The sequence below is a fragment of the Natator depressus genome, chromosome 3 (assembly GCF_965152275.1).
Source record: "Natator depressus isolate rNatDep1 chromosome 3, rNatDep2.hap1, whole genome shotgun sequence".
NCBI classification, from domain to species: domain Eukaryota; kingdom Metazoa; phylum Chordata; order Testudines; family Cheloniidae; genus Natator; species Natator depressus.
In genome coordinates, this window is record NC_134236.1 from 93,661,622 (window position 1) to 93,687,892 (window position 26,271).

General features: G+C 39.9%; 1 protein-coding gene and 1 long non-coding RNA gene across 2 annotated transcripts in view; one reads left to right on the forward strand and one right to left on the reverse strand.

Moving 5' to 3' along the window:
* TBC1D32 (TBC1 domain family member 32) overlaps positions 1-26,271 on the reverse strand; it is a 183,272-nt gene that overhangs the window by 113,880 nt on the left and 43,121 nt on the right. The window contains exons 18-23 of the mRNA XM_074948323.1: positions 19,707-19,908; positions 13,834-13,916; positions 11,189-11,327; positions 10,349-10,436; positions 5,521-5,639; positions 4,311-4,427 (exon numbers count right to left, since the gene is read on the reverse strand). Coding sequence (XP_074804424.1) covers positions 4,311-4,427; positions 5,521-5,639; positions 10,349-10,436; positions 11,189-11,327; positions 13,834-13,916; positions 19,707-19,908 — 748 coding nt within the window. The remainder of the gene's footprint in view (positions 1-4,310; positions 4,428-5,520; positions 5,640-10,348; positions 10,437-11,188; positions 11,328-13,833; positions 13,917-19,706; positions 19,909-26,271) is intronic.
* LOC141984866 (uncharacterized) lies at positions 1,548-24,657 on the forward strand. The gene is made up of 3 exons (XR_012638824.1): positions 1,548-1,591; positions 18,703-18,887; positions 24,421-24,657. It is a non-coding gene; the product is annotated as an uncharacterized LOC141984866 (long non-coding RNA).

Consider the following 26,271-nt stretch of genomic DNA (forward strand, 5'->3'; position numbering starts at 1 on the left):
ATCATGCATCTTCTTATATTTCTTACACTTAAGGTTAATGTGTAAAAATACAGCATTATTTATTCTAAATGTTACAAAAATACATTATTTTTTTTTGAAAGTGTTAGTGCTTAATGTTCTTGCTCCCATTAAAGTCAATGGTGCAGAATCAAGGCCAAGATATACATAAAAAGCCACAAACACATAGCTAAATACATGTCAAGGCACTGAAATATTAAACATTTTAAATTACTATTGAATGTTAATATTGGAGTAAAATGGTAAAGTGTATTTTTAGTGTTTTTGAAATATGTACAGTTCTTTCCATTTCAAGCTAATTTAATCAAAATTTCAGGTACTAAATAATTCTGTGCACAGAAACATAAGTACCAACTCAGACTAAACAATGGTCCACCTAGTCCAGTATTCTAGCTCTAACTATGGTGAGTACCAGATGCTGCAAAGAAAAGTTCAAGAAATCTGATAGTGGACAATTATGGAAAAACTTGCCCAACAGGAAAGTTCTGTGGATTATTTTTGTTTGTTTTAGTTATTTGAAAACCCTGTCAAATCATCAGTTTCTTTATGATGTGATGTAAGAGTGTTTTATATGGGAAATTTTATTTTAAGCCTACAGTGCTTGACAAAACTGTAAATGACCAGTGGGCTACTTACTGTTTTATGCACAGTTCAGATTGTATTATCCCTCTCTCTAGTTTTTCTCAGATATTGCTCCCAAATTAATAATTGCATTTTAAAGAATGCATAAAATGTACAAAAATTCCACTGACAACATTCTCTTGGACTCAGATTGGTGTGGTAAACTCAAAGAACTAAAACCAACAAAATCCTTAGGGGCTTTGTTTGTGTCAGATGAAATCCATTTATTTATTTACTTATTTATTAAATTCTATTTGAGAAGCATGGCCTCGGAAACAGCAAGGAGAATTATTGACTGACTCTTTAGATCAATGAGTCACTTCAAGACCACATCAGAGAGAAAAAAATATAAACTTAATTTCATAAAATCCATAAGAACTTGTACTTCATTTTTTATAAAATAAAGTTACCCTACCAGTAAAATAACATTGGTCAAAGCAGATTCTCCTTTATTTAAAATGCATCCTTATTTAAAGATAGTGGAATCCTCTGACACCAAATTATCCCGCCCCTCCCCGCCCACCATAGAATAACTTCACTGTAAGTGAAGCTGCTACTTTACACTGCAATGCAACTAAACAATTCAACATTTATTCTAAATCACTGGAAATTCGATTTTATTGGATCATTTGTGTATGCAAAGATTCTTTTGAATATCATTTCCTTTACCCCAAGATTGCTGCTGCCTTTTCAGTCGGTTGGCCATGAACTCTGTAATGTAAATAATTCATAAGGGACTGTCATAAATATCAAGGGAAGGGTAAACACCTTTAAATCCCTCCTGGCCAGAGGCAAAACCCTTTCACCTGTAAAGGGTTAAGAAGAGAAGATAACCTCGCTGGCACCTGACCAAAATGACCAATGAGGAGACAAGATACTTTCAAAGCTGGGGGGGGGGGGGGAACAAAGCTGTCTGTGTGTTGCTTTTGCCGGGAACAGAGCAGGAATGCAGGTCAGAACTCCTGTAAAGAGTTAATAAGCAATCTAGTTAGATATGTGTTAGATTTTGTTTTGTTTAAATGGCTGATAAACTAAGTTGTGCTGAATGGAATATATATTCCTGTTTTTGTGTCTTTTTGTAACTTAAAGTTTAGCCTAGAGGGATTCTCTATGTTTTGAATCTGATTACCCTGTAAGGTATTTACCATCCTGATTTTACAGAGGTGATTCTTTTACTTTTTCTTTAATTAAAATTCTTCTTTTAAGAACCTGATTGCTTTTTCATTGTTCTTAAGATCCAAGGGTTTGGGTCTGTGTTCACCTATGCAAATTGGTGAGGATTTTTAATCAAGCCTTCCCCAGGAAAGGGGGTGTAGGGCTTGGGGGGATTTTTGGGGGGAAAGACGTTTCCAAGTGGGCTCTTTCCCTGTTATTTTTGTTAGACGCTTGGTGGTGGCAGCAATAAGGTCCAGGGACAAAAGGTAAAATAGTTTGCACCTTGGGGAAGTTTTAACTTAAGCTGGTAAAAATAAGCTTAGGGGGGTTTTCATGCAGGTCCCCACATCTGTACCCTAGAGTTCAGAGTGGGGAAGGAACCTTGACAGGGACAATTAATGCAAATTGGCTATTTGTGTGCTCAAAGAAAGAGATGTTGCGGGATGTTTGTCTGACAACTGCAGCCTCTTCTGCCATCTGTATGTTTTAGCCCAGAGCCAAGAATGAGCAGTGGAGTACTGCAGAGACACAGGGGTTCTAAAGAGTGACCTGGGGACATCTGAGCCATGGATGGGGGTTATGAGGGAATGAAGATCTGGAGAGTAACATGGGGAAGGAGCGCAGGTGTACAGGAGCCAAGAAAAGATTCTGGGTTGTGGAGGGGCTTGGGCAAACACCGGGGCTCTGAAGGTGGAGAGAGCATAATTTGGAGAATATATATGAACTTTTACTACTATCCATGTGAGCAACTATTAGCACTGAAATAACACTTCTTTACAAACCTAAGAAATTCCCCAAACAAAAAGCTTTATTAAAAAATCAGTTAAAGGTGCTCCAGAGCATAATACACCAACCCAGATTTATAAAGCTATGAAATCACTGAAGTCTCATGCAACCTATAGGAAACTTCAAACACGATTTTGCTTTCTTCATATTACATCACTTGCATACACTACCCTCAGCAAATGACTACTCCTCTCCTATGCCTCACAAAACATGCAATTTTGACTCTGAACACAAATAACTACTTAAAACAGAAAATAGCACCATACTGCTTCATTATCACATAAATAGTGTTACAAGATTTTAAAATAGTAACTTCCAAACATGACAGACAATTTTATAAACTATTTCCACTTTTAAAAATATTCCCTGCACTAACAGTCATCCAAGACTCTCATGCATAACTAAAAATCTACACCATAAACACTAATCAAATATTTTAATACAATATTCAACCGTTTGACCAATTAACAAACATCCAATTGTCACCACTTTGTGTGGTTAGAGTTGAAGTTTACACGTGACGTGTAGAAGAGGAAAGAAGAGGGTAGGAAATGTGGATAAAATAATGTGGAGAATGAGCAATCATTAGCATAGCTTACCAGGACTGGGTAAGCATTTACCTAGTAACTTCCTGACTTTTTATGTTGTATTGGTAGTTTATGGACTTCAGAAACGCTAACCCATTTTAAACTAATTTTTTATTAAAAGGTTAAATATTTGTCTCTACAATGGGTGTGGTATAAGACTATATATATATAGTCCCTCCTCCCTCCACTTATATAATATACACACACAATAATGTATGATACAAATATATGCATACATATGTACATGTGCGCACACACACAAAATTAGAGATGTTCATATATATCATTATCCCTGGGAACAGATTTATAATAAAAGTGAGGAAGAAAAGTAAGACCTTCAAATCATGCAAAGATTTTATATTACCCAATATACTATGTGCATATGCTGCCCTCATGCTGCACACAATAAAAAATGCAAAAACAATTTTAAAATCACAGAATCATAGACTTTAAGGTCAGAAGGGACCATTATGATCGTCTAGTCTGACCTCCTGCACAACGCAGGCAACAGAATCCCACCAACTCCTGTAACAAACCCCTAACTTATGTCTGAGCTATTGAAGTCCTCAAATCATGGTTAAAGACTTCGAGGTGCAGAGAATTCTCCAGCAAGTGACCCATGCCCCACACTGCAGAGGAAGGCGAAAAACCTCCAGGGCCTCTGCCAATCTGCCCTGGACGAAAATTCCTTCCCGACCCCAAATAGGCGATCAGCTAAACCCTGAGCATGTGGGCAAGACTCACCAGCCAGAGACCCAGGAAAGAATTCTCTGTAGTAACTCAGATCCCACCCCATCTAACATCCCATCACAGGCCATTGGGCATATTTACCGCTAATAGTGAAAGATCAATTAATTCCCAGAATTAGACTATCCCATCATATCATCGCCTCCATAAACTTATCAAGCTTTGTCTTGAAACAGATATGTCTTTTGCCCCCAAAGCTTCCCTCGGAAGGCTGTTCCAGAACTTCACTCCTCTGATGGTTAGAAACCTTCATCTAATTTCAAGTCTAAATTTATCATTTGAGCAGAAAATAGAGCATGTCTTTAATTATTAACATAATACTTGCTCAGGCAAAATGTCTAACCACATTGTAGTATTTTGAAAAAAAAGAAAGAAAAAAAAGAAAAAATTACTTACAATAACGTTTGTAGGAACTTCACGGAGAGAATATTCTGGTTTATTTGGTATCTCCTGATCACCTATCAGTTCATAAATAGCAGGATAGGATAGCAAATTTACCAGCGCTAGAAAAGACTTTAAAAAAATAAATAAATAAAAAGGTTGCTACTGTGAACTTTTATATTTATATAACCAACCATTAGATAGCATTTAATTGGCAGTTAATTAAAAACAACGTAAAGAAGTTTGGCCCAGGTCTCAGTCTCACCCTGCTCTGCAGTGTGAAGTTTAAACAGGCAGAGCTACCCAGCAAAACAAATGTGGAACATTACTCATATCCTAATGGGAGACACATCTATGCTAGCCTAAGGTAGTGCCCATGCACCTTGTGAGAACTGTGTGAACCGATGTGTTGACACATTGCAGAAACAAATGGCCCAGTGAAAGCTGAGAATTCTTCCATGGGTCTGAATGAAGTATAATTCTGGCAATAAACGTTGAATGATTTTCGAATGCTATTCTGCTTATATCATCACATACTTGTACAATTTGGTGGTTTAGATCATCCTGAACTAGTAGTTGTAACTCATTCTAAGACAAAGTAACCGTTATCAGAAAGAGGGCTTTCCACCTGAAAGAATGTAACCTCACGAAAATCAAACTAACTGAAAATCAAGTATAAAATCAAATCATATTCCATCTAAAACATTAGCCAATTTAGGTATACATTTATATGCTGTTCAATCACACTGCTCATAAATCTCAATTTATGCTATTATAAGACCTCATTTCGTCAAGATGATCCTCTATATCACTCTTTTTATGATATACACAGGACCCTCGCTAGAACGCGGGATTTGGGATCCATGCGCGGGACCACGTTATAGCAGGGACCACATTAAAATGAATTCCAATTAAAGTAATTACATTTGGGATCCAAGACCACGACCACATTATATGCGAATTCGCACTATACAGATGCACGTTCTAGCGAGGGCCAGTGTACTTTTTAATTGACTTTAGTGACCCTTGCAATTGTGACCCTCCATATAACACAGGAACCTATTTCATTCAGTCATTGTTTTGCTTGTTGTACTACACCAATTTTGCTTTAAGTGCCTAAATTAGAAACAATGCTGATGAAATGTCACATTTAGGATATTAATGAAACCACCTGTGTATTTATACACAGTAGTAACAAATTGCATAAAATAAGATAATTTCTCACCTTCTGACAGTTTCGGTCAATAGGATCTACTGGAGTAGAACTGGGGTGAGTTACTCTATGATCATCTCTTCCACACTCCAAAACAGCCCATAATTCAGTTATAAGTGATTTTATAAACCCTAAAATTTAATATTTGATTTAGTCACAAAAATGCTTAAAAAAACAAGTAAAATAAAACTCAAAACTCTATACAGCATGGACCAAATCTTAAAAAGAGATTGCCTCAGGGACTGCTCTCCTCTTCTAGCCATGATAATATGGTACACCATTGTCCTTCCCATTGATGGTCGAATAACATCATTTTGACAACTACAGAAACGATTTACAAGGAAAGGTAATATTACTGTAGGTAATATATTTTTCCATTTTTGTTTGTTTGTTTTGAAGCGATTAAGTAGCTGGAAAGAAAGAAGACCCAGTATTTTGTCACACTCTAGCTCTTATAGACCACAGTTTGGGAACAATATATGTTATACAATATCATTGATTCTAAAGACACAGGATTTAAGACAACTTGTCTGGAAACAACTGACTTCCACTTGCATAATAAACTAGATTTACCTAAAGAGAGAGAGTAGTTTTGCACAGCTGCCTGTGCCAGTCTACAGTAATATACAGGGTCGGATTTAGGGGCAGGCAATCCAGCGACCATCTGGGGTGCTGGGGTTCGGGGGCACCAGGCTTGGGGTGCTGTTTTTGTTGTTAGCAACAAAAGGGAAAATAGAATGTTTGAAGTAAAATGTTTCAGGTATTCTGTATGTGGATTCATTTTTCACTAACCACCTAGAATGTTTTGGACCTTTGTAGAATCTTGTGGAAGCTTCCAGACTTTCTGAGAACTACATTTTCCTTGACCCTCCTGGAATGTTGTCAGCCATGCCCTCGCAGGTATATAATAGACAGGGCATCACCAGTCAGTCAATGAGATATAAGAATGAAGTGAGAGCCCAGTTGCAATATTGCAAACCTTGTTGTATTGTGTAATTGTGAAAGTGTACTTGTGTTTTAAGACTTGAAGAGTGTAATTAGTGACTAATAAAGGACAGATCTAATTAGATGCCAGAAATATCTATCGAAACCCTATCTATGCAACAAGATAAAATAAATACTGTTATTTCTTTTGCCATGCTTAACACGTACTGTTTCAAAAGTGTTCTGTTTTTGTTGCAAAATATTTGACAAGAATGTAAAATTGTTGTTTGCACTTTCTGGGTACAATTACTAGGATAACTTAGCTGATACTTTGAAGTCACCCAGCCATTTTACGGCCCACTCCAAATGGATGGAGGTCGAGTCCAGGCTCAAGCTGAATAAATGCATAGATACAGAAAGCCAGCACATTATTAATGTAGAAATCCAGCACTGGAGGAATGCACTCGAGTGTTTGATCTCAATTATCCTCTTCCTTGCAAAGAATAATTTGGCTTTCCGGGGCTCGTCAGATAAGTTGTTCATTGAGCACAATGGTAATTTTCTCAGTTTGGCAGAACTCCTAGAGAAATATGATAATGTCATACGTGAACACCTATGTTGAGTAGTTTGTAAAGAAGATGTGGACCATTACGACACCAAAACAATTCAAAACTGATTGATTGACTTTATGGCAAGGCAAGTGCTTGATAACGTATTGATGCAGCTTGGCAAAGCACTATGCTGTAATAATGAACTGCACTCCCAACATTAGTCACAGTAAAAAGATGTCATTTACAGTAAGATTTGTTAACAAGGATGGCTGTATCCAAGAAAAGGAATGTTTTATCTGTTTCTGGTCCGTGGACGACTCTACTGGAAAAGGCCTAACAGAACCGTTTATGAACATTTTGAACAAGAATAAAGCTTCAGAACTGCCGCAACCAAGGCTATGACAATGGCGTAAACATGAAGGGAAGAAACAGTGGCATCCAGGCAAAGATCCTTGTGTTGAATCCAAGAGCTTTCTTTGTGCCTTATGGCTGCCATTCCCTCAACCTGATTTGTCAGATGCAGCATCATCTTCATTAGATTAGTCTTCTTTTCAGCATCAACTATCAGGCAGTAGATCCTCACAGACAATGTTACAAATCTGACCGTGAAGCCGGTCACTGACACTCACTGGCAGAGCCATATTGACAATGAGGTACCAAGTGACTGAGGTTTATGATGCTCTGATGGAACTGGCACAGTTGACTAAAGCTGAGGCCAGAATCCAACACGAGATGCAAAGCCTGGCAAACCAGACCACTGACTTCAAATTTCTAGTCTCAGTTGTGTTTTGGCATAATATCCTGTTCCAAGTAAACACTGTAAGCAAGACATTAGAAACTCAGTTGATGGACATCATGACAGGTACTACTTTGATGAGAAGTTGCCTTGATTTTGTTGTGGACTACATAGACAACAGATTTGAAGATGCCATCACTGCTACCAAAGAAATGGCAGAAAACTTAGGAGTTCAGCCTGTCTTCAAGGATACTCGTATTGATCAGAAGAAGAGACAGTTTGGTTAAGAGGACAGAGATTAGGTGATGGAAGCTCGAAAGAAAAATTCAAGAGGGAGCTTTTTTGCTCACTCGTTGACACTGCTACATTGTCCATCGAAGAAAGGTTTGGACAAATGAAACACCACTAAAAGATCTGGGGATTTTTGTATGACCTTAATAAGCTGCTGGCGGACAGGAAAACTGTACGGAGCTTCACCAGATGCTGACACATGATGAATGTTCATATGTCATTGATAAAGATCTCTGTGTCGAATTGGACAACATCTGTGACATTTGGCAACCTGGGAAGCCCTCTGCACTCCAAGTTCTCCAATTCATCATGATGCAGAGTTCAAGGACACATTTCCTAAATGTGTGGATAGCTTTGAGGATTCTCCTCATGCTGTCGGTCACAGTTGCAAGTGGTGAGTGCAGCTTTTCAATGCTCAGACTCATTAAAACGTATCTTTGACCGATGATGGTCGACAAGAGACTGATATCACTTGTTATTTTATCACCTGAAAATGCCCTTAGCCAGTCTTTGGAACTCTCTTACACTGTGCTTCAGTGCGTGAAGGCAAAGGCGAGAAAAGCGACCTTTTGAACTAAAGGACTAGGGTTAACATTCTAAGGCTGTCACCTACCGTAACACTATTTAATACTGGTCCACCCAATGTTGGTGCACAATTCAATTTCTTGATGTTAGTACACTTCAGTTATTCTTAAAGTTAAAAAGGGTCTATAAGCTTAGAGGAAATGAATTTATTTTTTATTTGCTTATATATGGCATGAATAAATACAGATTTACAGTGTGCAAATTTATCTTCTTATATGCTAGGGATAAATCACACATGCAAATTGTGCATCAAAGTCGTGAAACAGGCTACAACTGCAATAAAAATAAGGTATTCAAAAGTTTAATAAATGGAGTGGGGGCGGGGTGCCAAAGATGCTCCTCACCTGAGATGCCATATGGTCTAGGGTTGGTCCTAGTAAAGTATATTGCTAGCTGATTGTAAAAATATGTTAAGAAATCTTATCAATATATATCTTCAAATGAAAATTAAGGGAAAGATAAGTAGAAATACATATCTTCTGAGTACTGTCTACTGTAAATGATAGGCTGGTAATTATGACCTCATTCATGTTTGTATAAATGCCTTCTGGTAGGGGTGAAGATCTGGGCTGATTCTTTCAGGTATTTCACCTGCCTTCAATACCATTAACCATAGGATGTGGCTGTGGACCATAGTAGGACAAAAGGAGTCACTCAAGTTAATCTGTTCCTCATTTCCTGAGAGACTCTAGAAAGTAGTAGTCGACATTTTTTTTCAGTCGGTCACAAGGTTTCTCTTATGTGACATACCATAGGGCTCCATTCTGTTGTGCAGGAGCTGAAACATGTATACAGATCATTTTAAAAGATTAGTGAGAAAATTGAAGCTGTTGTGTCTTCACTATGAGGACTAGCTGGCTGAAACTGTACCAAGAAAAGACTGAAATAAAGCTTGTGGTTTAGGGACAGAGGTTTGAAGAACTGGTAGAGGTTATTTCAGCTTCATTCATTGGTGGAGTTTGCCAGTCATACCCTTGCCATCTTAATTACATCCCCAACTGCTTCTGGATGAACAAACAGAACAGTTGCCAGAGAGTTCCATAATCAACACTGGTTGCAATTCAAGTTATCAGTTTTAATCTTTGAAACACTACATGGTTTAGGTGCAGGCTACTTGAGCTGTGGTGTCAGTCCCTGGTTTAACTTGGAGAAGCTTTCTGGCACAGCATTTTTAGTGAAGAATCCTTGATTCTGGAACTCATTTCTTCACCAATCAGTGGTCCTAAACAGCTAGCGTCTGTTGATGTTCAGACCTATCCATCTTCCCAGGCTTTTGAGAAATGAGTGGGTCATGAAGATGGTAAATCAGTTAAAGTTGGTATTTATTAATTAGGATTTGTTGATGAATGAGGAAGGTTTGTGATTTATTACTGGTTTGTTTTGTAACATTCATTAATGCATTCATGCATTTAGGTGAAAGGATAAATTTCTTTGAAATCAAAACAAATGAAATAAAAATAAAAAGAGGAACATTCTTTTACAATTCTATCTTTGTTTTGTTTCACAGAGTATACAAGATCATATTCTTCCATCTGCAAAAACTTAAATTCATAAGGCATTTCTGTACTTAAGAAAAAAAGCATTTAAAAGAATAATTTCCCACCAAAAATTCAGCAGGCTCCAAAGTAGTCATTGCTAGTATTGCATATCTATGTTAATCACATCTGACTTTATTTTGTTTGGAATTGTATTATTTTAATTCATAATATTACAATATGTTAGTACTTATGATAAAGTTCACCCTTAAAATTACCTGAACGCTGCAGAGCTACTGCACCTGGAGATGTCGATGCCATTTGTGTAACTATCACTCCATAACCAAACCTTTCACATCCACTCACCTATTCATAATAAACGTAAAGAGATAAAAGAAGTTTGGAGACTACAACCAAGACACTCATATTCTCAAATGTTCTCTTATGTATTTTTACTTGTTCCCTGCAGAACTTTAAATTCTGTAAACAAATGTATCTCGACCAGTCAGGGTCAGAGTACAACACAAGCATGTTTGTTTAGCAAGTAAAGGAATCTCTCCCTTTGCTAGTTCAAAGTATAAATAGCATAAGATAAAGCATATGCAACTTCTGCACACAGAATAACAACTTTTTAAAACTAGAACCTCCCAAATCCTTTGCACCCACCAATTAAGAGTAGGGGCCAAAAAACCTTTTAAAATTCCATGTGATAACATACTTTGCCTCCGCAATTGAACGCATAATTCCCTATGTAATTTGATGTCTGGCATGTTAGATCTTGCCATTTTACTGGCAACCACTGTACATATATTTCAGTGTACATATATCACTGAGCACTCGTCTGACTAAGGATTAGGTCCCAAAATTAGATGTAGGGTAAAAAGTATCCTTTTGCTTAACGTTTTGAGCTAAAAAGTAACAGTGACAATATCTGACATTCTTATTGACATTTTACAGAGTAACGACTGAAATAAAATCATGTACCATGCATTTAGAATGTCAGATTACATTTTAACTCAACTCTTCCAATAAAATAACAGATAAACAATGATTTATGGTTTTCCCTTCTAATTACCTTAATTAAAAAAAGTGATTGTACTAGACTCTGACATGCCTACCTGGAGTTTTTTTGAGAATCTGCTGAACATAAAGGTTACGCATTCATTGAGGGCTCCTGTATTCTGAAGAAGAAGACCACCTTTTGGAGTGGCAGCAAAGTTTAATAAATCATCTAATAAAGTCTCTTCCCATACCATACTGAAAATGATAGAAAAATAAAATGAATCAAAAAAGATTTAAAAATAAAAGTAGTGAAAAGCAAGAGAAAATATAAACTTTTCAGTTTAAAAAAATCTTTCACTGGACCTATGTGTATGGTAGCAAGATCAACTACTTCTTGAGGGTTAAAATATGTACAGAACAGCGGCACGGAATACAAATACTGCATCGAAATTCGAGATCACAGAAAAGATCTCACATGGTAAGATAGGATGGTTTAGTGAATAGGTAACATGACCAGGAGCCAGAAGACTTGGGCTCTAAATCTCAAATCTACTGCTGACTTACTGTGTGTAAGTCACCTCTCAGTGTCTCAATTTCCCCATCTGTAAAGTGGGAATAAGATTGCTTTCTCACCACTGTAAGGCATATTGAGAGCTACAGATAAAAAGCATTATGTAACTGCAAAATATTATTAAAACTGTTTTGTAGGTGTTATACCAGACGTGAAACAATGCTAGAAAATGGGGGCGGTGTTTATGAAAATGAGGTGCTGTTACATACAATAACCCACATGTGGGCTCAGTAAGCATATGTGCATTCTTTCCAAACTATTCCACTTTTGAGGTGGATTAAAATGTGTCCAGTGGAGTCCAGATACTAGTGACTCCATGTTCAGTGAGAAACACTGTGTGTATATATATATGAATTGGTAGGGTGACAGGGGAAAAGATGACTTTTACAAGCAGTGGTGAAAGTAAGCCGGTCCGGTCCGGTGTACCGGCAACAGACAGTACGCCGTGCCAGACAGGACCAGCTTCCCCAGGCTGGCGCTTTAAAGGGCCCCGGGCTCCCTGCAGCGGCCAAAGCCCCGGGCCCTTTAAAGCGCACCCGAGCCCTGCTGCCGGAGCCCCTGGGGTAGCCGCGGCAGGGCTCCAGCAGCTCTTTAAAGGGCCAGGGGCTCTGGCCGCTGCAGGGAGCCCCAGGCCTTTTAAAGCGCCCCCGAACCCTGCTGCCAGAGCCCCAGGGTAGCGGCGGCAGGGCTCCGGCAGTGATTTAAAAGGCCCAGAGCTCCACTGCGGCAGCTGGAGCCCAGGGCCCTTTAAATCGCCCCTGAGCTCCTACTTGCCTCTGCAGCTGGTAGCTCCAGGGGTGATTTAAAGGCCACAGCTGGAGCCCTGGGGCCTTTAAATCTTCATTTAAAGGGCCTGGGTATTTAAAGGTCCCACCTCTTCCGGTCAAGGCCATGCCCTCTTCTGGTCAAGGCCACACACCCCTGCTCAGGACTCCAGAGTACCCAGTAAATCCTTTAAGTTACTTTCACCCTGATTAGAAGCAAGTGTGAATACACCCAAACCATCCTCTAACCAAGAAAGAGAAGCCCAGCATTTAAACGATCTCTCACCAGACACCATCCCATCACGATTCACCTTGTAATCCTGCTTCCCTGAACACATCACCTTACTGGATTCTCACATCTGGGTCTGAGCTCCCCTGGTGGATGTTTGATTCCCACCAGCAGCTTTGACAGATATAAGCAGAAACCACACTTCCAACCATGGTCAAACACCACCCTAGACTTTAGCCCCTGTACCTAGAATCTTGAAGTCATTTCTTGTTCAGTGGGATGCAAAAGCTTTATCTAAAAATAATTTCTTGGAGTCTCTTATTCCATAAAAAACTGTCAAATTCAGCAGTTAGGAAGGGATTGTACTTTATAATTCATTGGAATTTACTATTGACAGGGATCTCCAGCAGAGCACTTCATATAGGGTTTCCTTTCTCAACACTGATTTAAAGTCACTACAGTCACTTCACAAAAGGTTAAAAAATAAACCAACAATAAATATTGTAATTCCTATACAAATTAAGTATGGAAGCTTTTTTAGAGGCTATCCCACACAATTAAAAGTAAAGAAAGATACACATAAGTCTATCAATAGTGTTTAATTACATTTTTTAACACCCCACATTCACATGCAGTATAGAGTTCACGTATTTCTCACCAATGTAAAACTTAACATACAAACATCTACTGGGGAAATGAAGTTTGTATTAACATCAAAGGAGAGATGTCTTTTCTCTCACTGTGTGACTGGCTTTCAGCCAGTATTCTGATAATCTCACTATACGATGTTTTGAAGGCATTGATGGTATTCTACAAAACAGGATTTTTAACTAATAACACAATCAAAGCCATGAGAGAAAAACTGTGTCAACTATTTTGTTTTACGTCTTTTAATTCATATTTTCCCCAACAAGTTTTGATCCACATAGAGAGCAAATTATGAGCCAAATCTACATAGAACTTAGTAAAACCACACAGAGCTGGGAAGAACTTTATGACTCTATGAGCCCTGTGCTAGGGAGGTCTAAAATGAGAAACCTCAGTTCAAGATATGTACCTTCTTGTAGCTACCAACCTGCTCCTGGCAAAAGCCTAAGAAAACAGATGGGCCTAATAACTGTTCTGAAGGTCAACAAATCTGGGCTGCAGTGGACTTGTGTATTTTACCCAAATATGAATAGACGCAGCAGTACTTACATGTTTTGTGACTCTTGATTTCCTGATGAAATGGAGTCTGCTCCAGGTACAGGAGTAGGAATCCTTTCTGAAAGTGAACTAGCCTATGAAATAAAAAATGCAGTTATTATTACATCATTCTTAGAAGTTCTGACTACCAATAAGAAAAAGGATGGAAGGATGGTCCAGTGGTTAGGGCATTAGCCTGGCACTTGGGAGATCTGAATTCAATTCCCTGCTTGGTCAACAGGCTTCCCATGTGATTGTACACAAGGCACTTAAGGACAAATTCTAAAAGGCATTCTGGCTTCTATCTGCAACTTTAGGTACCTAAAAAGAAAAAGAGTACTTGTGGCACCTTAGAGACTAACCAATTTATTTGAGCATAAGCTTTCGTGAGCTACACGAAAGCTTATGCTCAAATAAATTGGTTAGTCTCTAAGGTGCCACAAGTACTCCTTTTCTTTTTGCGAATACAGACTAACACGGCTGTTACTCTGAAACCTTTAGGTACCTAAATACCTTTACAAATCTGGCTCTAAGCCTCTGTGTGTCACAGATTCCCATATGTAAAATGGGGATAAATAGTCCTTCCCTGCTTCCCAGGGGTATTGTGAGGACAAAGACATTAAAGATTCTGAGGCACTCAGCTACTATAGTAATGGGGCCATATAAATGCCTCAGTTAGATAAAATAAATTAGATTAAATAAACCCTGAATATGTTTTAAAGGGAATATATTTCAAGGTGACACTATAATTTCTGTTAATAAAATATAACTTTATTATGGACCTTTCTTTCATAGTTTTTCAGTTCCTAGACTATTTTTTAAATGACAGTAGCAAAAAAGGAAAAAAAAAACAACTGCACTGTCGTACGTGCTACTGTAGTGGGGAATTACATTGTAATTCTGCTTCTCTAAGTATGTCATTCTGGTAGGAGTCTCACTCCTGGGTTTCAGCTCCTTAGTGTGAGAACAGGCAAAACTTCCCAAGTTTTTGAGGCATTTTTTGGTCAGTAGTAGCTGATGGAAGCACAAGTCACTACCCCAGCTACTAATGACTAAACATTAACTCTTGAAACCTCCTAGTCAGTTCTTTCTTGACCACGGTCAGCAAAGGAGCAACTCACCCAAACTGTGCTACTCCAGTCACCATTCCAACTTCAACCCATCCAACATCATTTGGCTATGATATCCTGTACTCTGAGTCCCTCCCTTCAATGTTAGGTCTGTTTCTTTTTATTATATTTTTCCCATAGCTCTTTTTTCACAATTGACCCAGAAATGTAAATGGCCCTGGTCTCCAAATAACCTTTGACTCTCCAGTCAGGCCTTTTTTTATGTCTTGTAAAAGTTTTGGTACCTTTTTTCCCCTCAATGCTTTCTTTGGTTTTCTTTAAAAAAAAAAAAAAAAAAAAAAAATCTCCTATGCCTTCCTTTGACCATGGCACTGTACAATTCAAAACATGATGATTGTCACTATACTGAGATTTTATCAGTACCCTTTTATGTGAGGTAAGGAAATTCAGTGTCAGGAAATAATACCTAACATTACAATATACAAAATAAAACAAAATTAATAATCTCCAAAATAAACGCTTAGATCCAGAATGTCCTGGCATAGTGTGCCAGAATTCTGAATCAGACTAGTTCAATTTCATTAATAAACACCTATCTGCCCAGTTGTAAAATACCAGGGAATATTTATCAGAGGTGTGAAAATATTAAGGTAGTTAAGTAAATATTTTCTATATCACTTATTTATCAGCAGAGCTAAAAAATCCTGAAAAAAATCTGAAAAATTGTAATTCTATTTCCATATCTTATGTGGTATAGAAAGAATTGCAAATATATTTTTCCAATCTTACTTAAAAGAAAACTACACACACTCTAACATTTTGTAGATAACTTTGTTTTGTTTTTAATTACAAAATTTCACACAGAAAAAGGAAGAACTTTTTATTCCATTTGCATCTACAGAGATCATTGTTCTTAACTGTAGGATACTGGTGTCTTTACTGCATATTAGCTTTGATCTGATCTGAAGTAAGAAGTACCTTCTGAATCATCTATGCAACATTGAATATACCAACAACCCTATCAACGTTCAGAAAAAAAAGTCAACAATTTTAATGGGGATGCTAATGTAAAAGATATCTGAAAAAAATATTTAAGAAAATACTTTATTTAAGATCAACGATTTAAGATTTTTAGGTTTTAAGCAATGATGGGGACATTATACTACTTAATCAAATGATAATGGATGTTATAGATTATATAATTTCAGATGTGTAATTTCAATGAGCATAATGAAGTTATATTGTAACATACACATGACCATATACATCCATAATATCATTGTGTAGTATGCTGTTGCTTTTTCTGGATCTGTCAACTCTCTTTTTATCTTCTTCTTTTTAATCATGCCAGCATCTGCCCCAGAATTCTACTACTGCCATATACTTGATCATGAGCACTTTTTAGTGGCTTTCCCTGAAGAATGAAACTGTTCCTTATCTGTCTTACTGAAAAGTACTCATGTTCAGAAGTACAGTGCTAAAAGAGTGAAAAGCGAAACGGTCCGTTCGTTGGGAAAGAGATACCATGATCAAAATATATGTAAGAATAAAAAGTTGAGATTTATAAATGTCCCAACGGTGAGTCCACATATTAGTATCAAGAAAAAGCTGACACATTTGGGTTATATTTTCAATCTATTTTTACAGTTTTTATTTTGGAGGGTAGTAATGGGATTCTCCCATTGCCCCACTCTTAGCAGCTGTCGGAATCTTGCAAGTATCTACAAGGTTTCTTACTGCTCACATGCTCTGGAAGATACTCTACATCAGATTGCACCATAAACAGAAGGGAAATGGGAGTATTGCTCTAGCCAGGGGAACTAGGGTTTGAGCCAGACAGGTCCTGAAAAAGAGAACCCAGAAACAGCCAACCCTGGGAAAAAGTGCTTAGGTTGAGGGGTGGCATCCACTGTTACTTTGGAATTACCTTTTAATAATAAACCACTCCACATGATGAGTAACCTTTTTACACTTTATGAGTAAGTAACTTATGTTTGTTGCTGGGCAAAGACTCCAACACCTTACAAAATGGCAATGTGCTTGCCTCTGATACTTCTAGAAACTTTTTAAAAATCATCAGATTTATTCTTTAAAACTAGCAACTCCTAATTTCAGAGATTTATCACCTGCTCAAACACTTTGTTACATTACCAATGTCTGGAACTCGTAAAGCTTTTTATAAGTTGAAGCTAATTTGAAGAAACCAGGAATGGAAAACTACTAACAAAAATATCCAAGATGGCGAAGCTGAAAACTCAATTTCTTTACTAGTTCATTCAGTTCATTAGGGATGAATGTAAGGCACATTCACACTGTAATCTCAACTTGGCCTCTGATGTGGGATACAGGAACAGGAGCTGTATCACAGTTATATGTTTGATGGATTTTTCATTCTAATTCTTCATATTCATCTTCTGTATGTCAAATTTAGGTTTTTTGTCCAAATGATGCTCTGTACTATGACAAGAGAATTTAATGCGCATAGAGATGTGTACGTATGCCTAGCTATATCACTTGTAGCACTTCATCACAGCAGGTAATTGGAAATGCCCATCAAAAGCTTGTAAGATTTCATGTAGTAAAAATTAAATAAAGTAAGACAGACTGTTTAAGCTAGACTAGACAGCTTGCTGAGTTACATAAAGTATAGCACAATACATGTAAACTAGTTCACTTAAGTCCGCAGAATTCTAGTCCAGCGTTCTCAATGCAACAGACAGCACAAGCTTCAAGATCAGCTTTGTTCAATTAGAAATCTAAATTATCATTATAAAATTGAGATTCTGGTAATTACTTATTTTATTTTCACTATTTTGAATAATTAACCTTTGCCTTTCACTGCAGTACCTGTGCACAACAGGGGCAAGAAATATCCAAAATAAACTGATGATTCTAAGTATCTCTTTTTCAGACTTTAGATTACTGTAAATGAATGCTTAAATTTAGATTTGTGACTGTTTATATTACTTTAAATTATTACTTAATACTGTACATACATATATATTATATTCACATTAATCATAGGGTGTATATACAGTAACGTAGTGGAAGCCGTAGCTATTCCGTTCTAACTCCTCCCTTCCCCACGACTTCAGTATCATATCTTTCTGAAAATTTAACCTTCAAAGACTTTTCTTTTCCAGGGCTGGGCTGGTTTCTGTTGCAAGTTAATATTTTGGGAATATTTGAGCTAAAATGTTCCATTCATTTTTGAGCATGAGGGAAAAGAAAAAATGCCACCACTTTCCCAATTGAAATATTTCAGTGACTTACTTGAAATCAACTCTAGCCTCAAAGTGCTTGAGGGAAGAAAATTGAAATTTGGCATGAAAATCTTCATCCTCTTAAACATTTGTTTTGATTTGACTAAGTTATGAACTGTTTGACAACTGCACTCTCGGAATGTGCAACATTCACAATGACTATGCTAAGCTCACTACATGCTTATATAAGAACATGTTGCTCGTGTGCATGACTAGCCTATCTGAGCAATGAAAATGTTAGTGAATGAAATAGGGTTGAAAAATGGTTTATTCACTGAGTATATTGTAAAGTAAAAGCTGCACAGCTCTTCAAGTTTCAGGAGAATGGCTCTCTAGGACAGGCTTGTTGCTAAGGTACACAAGGTAAGAGCTCCCTTGTGCAGGTCTCATAGGTGCAAGTGTTAGGGAATCTCAGTTGGGTCTAACCAATAATTTCACAGTTTGAAATACCTTTTTTGTGTGTCTTTCCCCACCCCACCCCAAAAAAATAGGAAAATTCATTTTAAAAAATGACTAAAGTATTTTTTTGTTTGTTTTAATTTTACAAGCCCAGGAACCAAGAGTGGCGATTAGAAAAGGTTGGCGATAGAAAGTGATACTTTGGAATCTTCCTTTGACGTGTGATGAGCACTGACCAGTGGTGGGACACAACCCCAGAGGAGCTCTTTCATGGACAATCTTCAAAAATAAATTAACCTGTGGACAACTGAGGGCAGCCTATGTACTTCATCAGGTATGGTATAAAATTTCCCAGTTTAATACAAAGACATAAAACTTCCAAGTTATAAATGGGATCCTGCCATGCCCGCATGCAGATGCATAGATTCAGGAATGGGAATTATCTGTAGAGCACAAGTGTTGTACAATAAAGGGTCTTCTCAAGCATACCAAGTATCAGAGGGGTAGCCGTGTTAGTCTGGATCTGTAAAAGCGGCAAAGAGTCCTGTGGCACCTTATAGACTAACAGACGTATTGGAGCATAAGCTTTCGTGGGTGAATACCCACTTCGTCAGATGCATGTAGTGGAAATTTCCAGAGGCAGGTATAAATATGCAAGCAAGAACCAGGCTAGGGATAACACGGTTAGTTCAATCAGGGAGGATGAGTGCCTCTTCTAGCAGTTGAGGTGTGAACACCAAGGGAGGAGAAACTGCTTTTGTAGTTGGCTAGCCATTCACAGTCTTTGTTTAATCCTGAGCTGATGGTGTCAAATTTGCAAATGAACTGAAGCTCAGCAGTTTCTCTTTGAAGTCTCGTCCTGAAGATTTTTTGGTGCAGGATGGCTATTTTAAATCTGCTATCGTGTGCCAGGGAGATTGAAGTGTTCTCCTGCAGATTTTTGTATATTGCCATTCCTAATATCTGATTTGTGTCCATTTATCCCTACATAAAATACGTCTGTTAGTCTATACGTTGCCACAGGACTCTGCCGCTCAAGCACCCCTACTACAGTGTAAATTAAATATAAAGGATTTAATCTGAAGAGCAATATAATAGTAAAGATATATTTTTATTGTTCACAAAAAACTTATGTTTGCAATAAGATGGTTACCTTCCTCCAAGCGTCAGCAATGGATTCGTGCAAACCATAAGGAATCAGCACCTGCAGACCTTCACAGGTACTATACATCTGACGACACACAAAAATGAAAGCTCCTTTAAGGGCTGGCAACATCTCGGATCCAGACAAAACAGAAATATTTTCATCCAGGAGTTTCTTTGTAAATTGAACAATTGTATGAGCTGCTGTAAGGCTAGAAACAAAATAGCCCTTTTAAAACATTGTTTTGCAGTCACTAATAAACAGCATTCAATTAACCATTTTGATTAGCTCATGCAATTTCTACAGTAGAAGTGTAACTGGACTGCTGGGAAGTCCTAGGGGTTGAGGTCATGGCCCCTTTAAGTTATGCCTCCAAAAAAGAGAAAAAAAATTGTTCCAACCTCAGTCAGAGGAAAATAAAAATCACTGGGCAGCTTCCTTTGGACTACAGATCCAAACAAAACAAATGTGGAGCAGCTTCCGTCCACCTAGTCCAAATAAGGGTGGATAAAAATTGATGATTTTTTAAGACAAAAAATGATTTTTTAAAAAATTTAAATTAAATTATCTTAATATAAATTAAATACATTTTTCCTCTTTAAAATGCTAAGGACTCAATTTACTATAATCTATCACAATCATTTGAATTAAATTTTAATATGTATATATTTAAGCAGTATGTTTGCTGATGAAATTTTAAAGAAAGCCAAGTGACTGAACTGTTGGAAATCACTGGCTAAGCATCTGGAACCAGGTTTATTGAAGTGCTAACCCAGCTTTTGACAGTAGCTACCTCTGCTGCAGGTACAGCGAGACTATTTACCTCATTTCAATTTATTCTACTAGTTCAGTTCAGTCACTAACTCATTCAAAGTTAAGAAACCAGCTGGGAGCTGAAAAAGAAGGAAATCTCATTTTCCTCAATCAATCTATGAATAAAAACAAATTGTGAGACGATGAGGTCTCCTATTCCTAAAATCTTAAAGGACATAGTGACCAGAAGCAATCAGTTCAACACTAACTACAGATTATATATATTTTTTGTTTCATAAATCAATTATCTTAAAATACAAAACATGTTTGGTAAACTTACTTTGTTTTTCAAAGTAGTTTTATTCAACTAATAAAACCATTTTAAAATGCAGTTTTTCTGCATTTTCATTGAATTCCAATGTACAGACAAATGCAGCTTGATACAAATAACAAGTAAAAAACTAATCTAGTAAATAAGTGCATCATTCACCATTTTTACATAATAAAATGTAAATATTAAGAATCTGAGTAAGAGGTTACTCACCCTGTGCAGTTCTTCGAGATGACTGTCCCTGTGGATGCTCCACTTCAGGTCAAGATGCATCCCAGTGCCTTTGATGGGCGATTTCTACAGCAGTACCCCTATGGGACACGCATACACTGTGCCTGCCTCACGAGCTGTCAGTGTTTGAATAGCACATGCATGGCCCGGGCTCCTCAGTTCCTTCTCGACAATGGAGCACGTTCCAGATTCTGAAGTAGAGGGGAGAAGGGCGGGTAGTGGAGCATCGACAGGGACACTCATCTCAAAGAACTTCAGTTACTGCACAGGGTGAGTAACCTCCTCTTCGAGAAAGAGATGTCCCTGTGGGTGCTCCAACTCAGGTGACTGAAAAGTGGTATCCCTTAGGATGGTTGGGACTTCGGATCAGGTAAGACAGTTGTTGACAAGACAGCTCTACCCATCCTGCTGTTGGATGCTGCCCGTGTGCACGAGAGCAGAATGATTGGCGAAGATAAGGTTCGATGCCCAGGTCGCTGCCTTGCCTATGTCAGAAAGCAGGACATTACAGAGAAAGACAGTGGAAGTGGAGACAGCTCTAGTAGAGAGTGTGTCCTATTTGATGTAGGGGGTTGTATTTGCTTCAGTTGGTAGCAGAGACGTATGCAGTCTGCAATCCATTTGGAGAGTCTCTGGGTAGAGATAGCTTTTCCCTGTGATCGCCGAGTGGTAGACACAAAAAGTTTCGGGGTTTTCCTAAACAGTTTTGTTCTATCCAGGTAAAAGGATAGTGCTCTGCGCACATCAAGAGTGTTCACTGCTGTTTCAAAAGCATTAGTGTGGGGTTTGGGGGAAAATGTTGGTAGGTGTATTGGCTCATTGAGGTGAAAGGAAGAGTGCATCTTAGGCAGGAACTTCGGATGTGTGTGGAGTGTGACCTGATCATGGAAGAATGTGGTATATGAAGGTTCCGCCATCAGTGCTCTCATTTTTCCCACTCATCTGGCAGACATGATTGCTATCAGGAAGGCGGTCTTCATAGATAGGTGGAGAAGGGAGCAGGTAGCCATTGGCTCAAAGGGTTTATCCATCAGGGCTCTGAGGACTAGGTGGAGGTCCCAGGGCGCAGCAGGCGGATTTACATCTGGATATAATGTTTGGATGCCCTTCAGGAACCTTTTGGTTACTGGATGGGCAAAGACCACAGTGTTGTCAATCTTATGGTGAAATGTGGTGATTGCCGCGAGGTGGACCTTGAGGGAACTCATGGAGAGACCTGATGTTTTAAGGTCCAGCAGGTAATCCAGTGTCAGTGGGAGCGGGGCGGAAACTGGGGAGGTCTGTTTGGCCATACACCAAGATGTAAACCTCTTCCATTTATGTAAGGTAAGTAGTGCGCATGGTGTGTGTCCTGCTGTGTAGTAGGACTGTCCGCACTTGTTCAGAACATGCTAACTCCTCATTAGAGAACCATTGATTAGCCAGGCCCTCAGATGGAGTCACTGTATGTCGGGGTGAAATACCTGGCCCCTGCGTTGTGATAGGAGGTTGCTGGGGGGGGAAAAGAGAATCGGTGGCTTGACCGACATCCGCATGAGGAAGGGACATCATGGTTGTCTGGGCCACGATGGGGCTATTAGAATGATGTTGGATCTGTCTGTTCTTATCTTTTGTATTACTCTGTTCAACAGAGGTATTGGTGGAAATGCATACATTAGAGTATCGGCACATGGAAGCATGAAGGCATCTCCTCAAGAGTGTTTCCCCAAGCCGGCTCTGGAGCAGAACATTGGGCATTTTTTGTTTAGTGCCGTGGCAAACAGATCTAGTTGGGGATAACCCCAGGTCTGGAAAATGGTGGATAGGATAGCACAGTTGAGTTCCCACTCGTGCTGTATGGGGAAAAGGATTGACTGAGTTCGGTGGTGTTCTGAGAACCAGGCAGGTATGAGGTGGAGATATGGATATTTTGTTGAAGGCACCAATTCCATAGTTTTACCGCCTCTGTGCAGGGGGAGTGGGACTGGGCTCCCCCCTGTCTGTTCACATAGAAAATGCATGTGATGTTGTCTGTCAAGATCTGAATTCTGCGGTTTTGGATAATGGGAAGGAAATGGAGGCAGGCATTGCATATGGCTCGGAGCTCTAGTAGATTTATATAAAGCTGGGTTTCCGTAGAGGACTAGAGGCCCTGAGTGGTGAGATGACCCATGTGCGCTCCCCATCCTGTGACGGATGCATCTGTAGTGATGGTCAGTGAAGGGGGTTCTTGTCAGAAGGGAATCCCAGCACAGATGTTGATAGGAGAGGTCCACCAGAGGAGCGAGTCCTTGACCTTTGGAGGCAGAGTTAGAAATTTGTTTAATCTGTGGATATTTGGTTTGTATACCTTGGCTAGCCACCCCTGAAGGCATCACATGTACAGGTAGGCATTTGGGACCACGAATGTGGAGGCGGCCATGTGCCCTAACAGCTGCAGGGAATCTCGGACTGTAACCAGTGGTCTAGCACATATCTGGGTAATTAGGGTACCCAATATGTGGAATCTGTCCTGGGGAAGAGAGGCAAGTTGCAGAAGTTGCTTGGATAGCCTCCAAGTGAGTGGGCGACTTGAGGAGACAATCGTCCAGGTAAGAAAAAATGAGGACCCCTTTATTTATGAGATGTGCTATTACGACTGCTAGCACTTTTGAGAAGACACGTGGGGCAGTGGAAAGGCCAGAGGGCAGGACCCTGTATTGGCAGTGTTCCATTCCCACAGCAAATCTGAGAAAACGTCGATGGACAGGGTGGATAGTGACATGGAAATATGCGTCTTGGAGGGCAGCGGTTGAAAACCAGTCTCCCTGCTTCAGTGTCGGAATTATCATTGGTAGAGTAACCATCCAGAATTTCTGTTTCTTGACACACTTGTTTAGATATCGAAAGTTGAGGATAGGGCGCCATCCACCGTTTTTCTTCCTGTCAAGAAGCAGTGGGAGTAAAACCCTTTCCCTCTGTGTTGAGCTGGTACCCGCTCTATCGCTCCTAGTTGTATGAGGTGTTGTACCCCTTGAGCAACTGTTTGTGAGAGGGGTCCCTGAAGCGGGATGAGGTGGGAAGGTGGATGCGGGGGGGGGGGGTAAAGAGAGGAAGGGGATGACATAACCTGATCCGATAATTTCCAGGACTCATCTGTCCATAGTAATAGCTTCCCAATTGGCAAGGAACGGACTCAGATGGTGTCCAAAGAAATGGATGGTTGAAATCAATGCTGAAGAGGGTAGGAGGTTTTCTATACCCTCGACCAAGGCTTCAACTTTGTTTGTTTGAGGCAGAAGGGTGGGTTGTCATTGTTTGTGGAGGGCGATGTCATTGGGTTCTGGGTCTATGGCGTTGTTGTTGCTGTTTATCATATTGTCTGAAATGCTGCATGGTAGCGTGGCCATTGGTATGGCTGATATGTGTACTGTCTCTTTTTTCTGGCAGGTGGCTGAATGCCTAAAGATCTGCGTGTAGCATGTGATTCTTTCATGGAATGGAGGACCTCATTGGTTGTAGAGGCGAAGAGCTTATCCCCATCGAAGGGAACATCCTTGACAGTGCTCTGTATCTCCTTGGGAAAGGAGGAAGTAGTAAACCATGAGGCACACCATATGACAATGGTTGTGGCCGTGGATCTGGCGGCTGCACCCGCAGCATCGAGGGCAGCCTGAAGAGCTATGCGGGAGATCAATTGGCCATCAGACACCACTGCTTTGAATTGTTATCGTTTGTCTTCTGACACATTATCAATAAATTGCATTACTTTAGCATAATTTTTGTGGTCATATTTTGCTAAGAGCGCCGCGTAATTCGCTACTCAAAATTGCAAAGTGGAAGATGAATACACTTTGTGCCCAAAGGAGTCCAGTCTCTTGTTCTCCTTGTCAGATAGTGTAAATTGGAAAGGCTGGTGCTTATTTTTCTGGTTGGCCACCTCAACCACTAGCGAATTGGGTGATGGGTGAGTAAATAGAAACTCCGAACCCTTCGATGGGACAAGATATTTGCGGCCCAGACTCTTGCTAGTGGGGGTTATCGTGGCCAGCGTCTGCCAGATAATTTTAGCTGGTTCCATGATGGCCCCATTAATTGGTATGGCTATTTCGGATGAGGTGGTAGCTTGTAATATGTTGGTGAGTTCATGGTGAGTTTCTGATATCTCCTCTAGGGTAATCTTGAGTTCATTAGCTACCCTTTTAAATAATTCCTGAAAGTGAATGAGCTTATCAATAGTGGGTGGTGGGGGCACCGTGACTTCCTGTGGTGCTATCACTGTAGGATGGGGAGCAATGTCCTGTGCAGACGGAGCAGCTACTTCAGGTGTTATCTGCCTATCCGTGTAAGAAAGCATCAGGGAGCGCCTGACAGCTTTTCTATGGGCGGCACGGTGAACACTGGATTGTGCCGTGGTGTAGTTCCATGGATCCCAGTGTGGCCATTGCCCAGGAAAGGGGGTAGGTAGTCCCATCCAGGGGTTACCATACCAGTGTGGGTAGCCACTAGGCTAGGAGGAGCGCGGTATAGTGCATCTCCCACTTGTAGGTAAGCGAACCTGGGAGGAACACTGGAAGGAAAACATATGGTCATCGTCCTCTTCCTCCTCCTCTTCTCCACTTGAGAGGCTTGGAGCGGTAGGGGAGTACTGCAGATAGGGTGCTGAAGGTCCCGGTGATAGATCGGTGCCAAGTAGCGGAGATTGAGGAGTATGTGACACTCTTAAGTCCCCTGGATGTAAAAACTGAGGTGGTGCTGTGACTCCAGGTGCCGAATGATAAGGCAGGAGAGGAGTAAGGGCTAACTGAAGTGGAGCTGGTGCTGCTGCTGTTGGTGCAGGCAGAGTCTGCGGACACATCTGCTGCGCCGAAGGTTGCACTGGGGTGCATACTGTGCCGCAGGAGTAGGTGACCCAGACTTGGGCACTGTTGGGTGGGCAGACAGGCAATATGATGCAGCTTGGTGCCTGGAGCGTCGGCTGCGGCGAGTGAGAAAGCGGCACTGCAAGATCAAACGGCAGTGCCGCGATCTCTGCTTGTGCTCTCGGACCGTGCTGTCAAAGGCTGCCGAGGGAGAGCTGTAGGAGGTAGGCAGCTGAAAGCCCTGAGCCTCGGCACCAGGAAGCTGAACAGCTGACTCACAGTCAGTGCCTGCACACTTAAAAGTCCTGAGCCGTGGAGCGGCGGTCACTGGTGAGGGGGGGTAGTCATTTGAGACTTCTTTGCCGAGGAGTGGCTCCTGAGGGGGAGGAAGCTGGCCGTTTCTTTGTTTTACCTTTCTCCCTTGAGGGTTTTAAAGAGC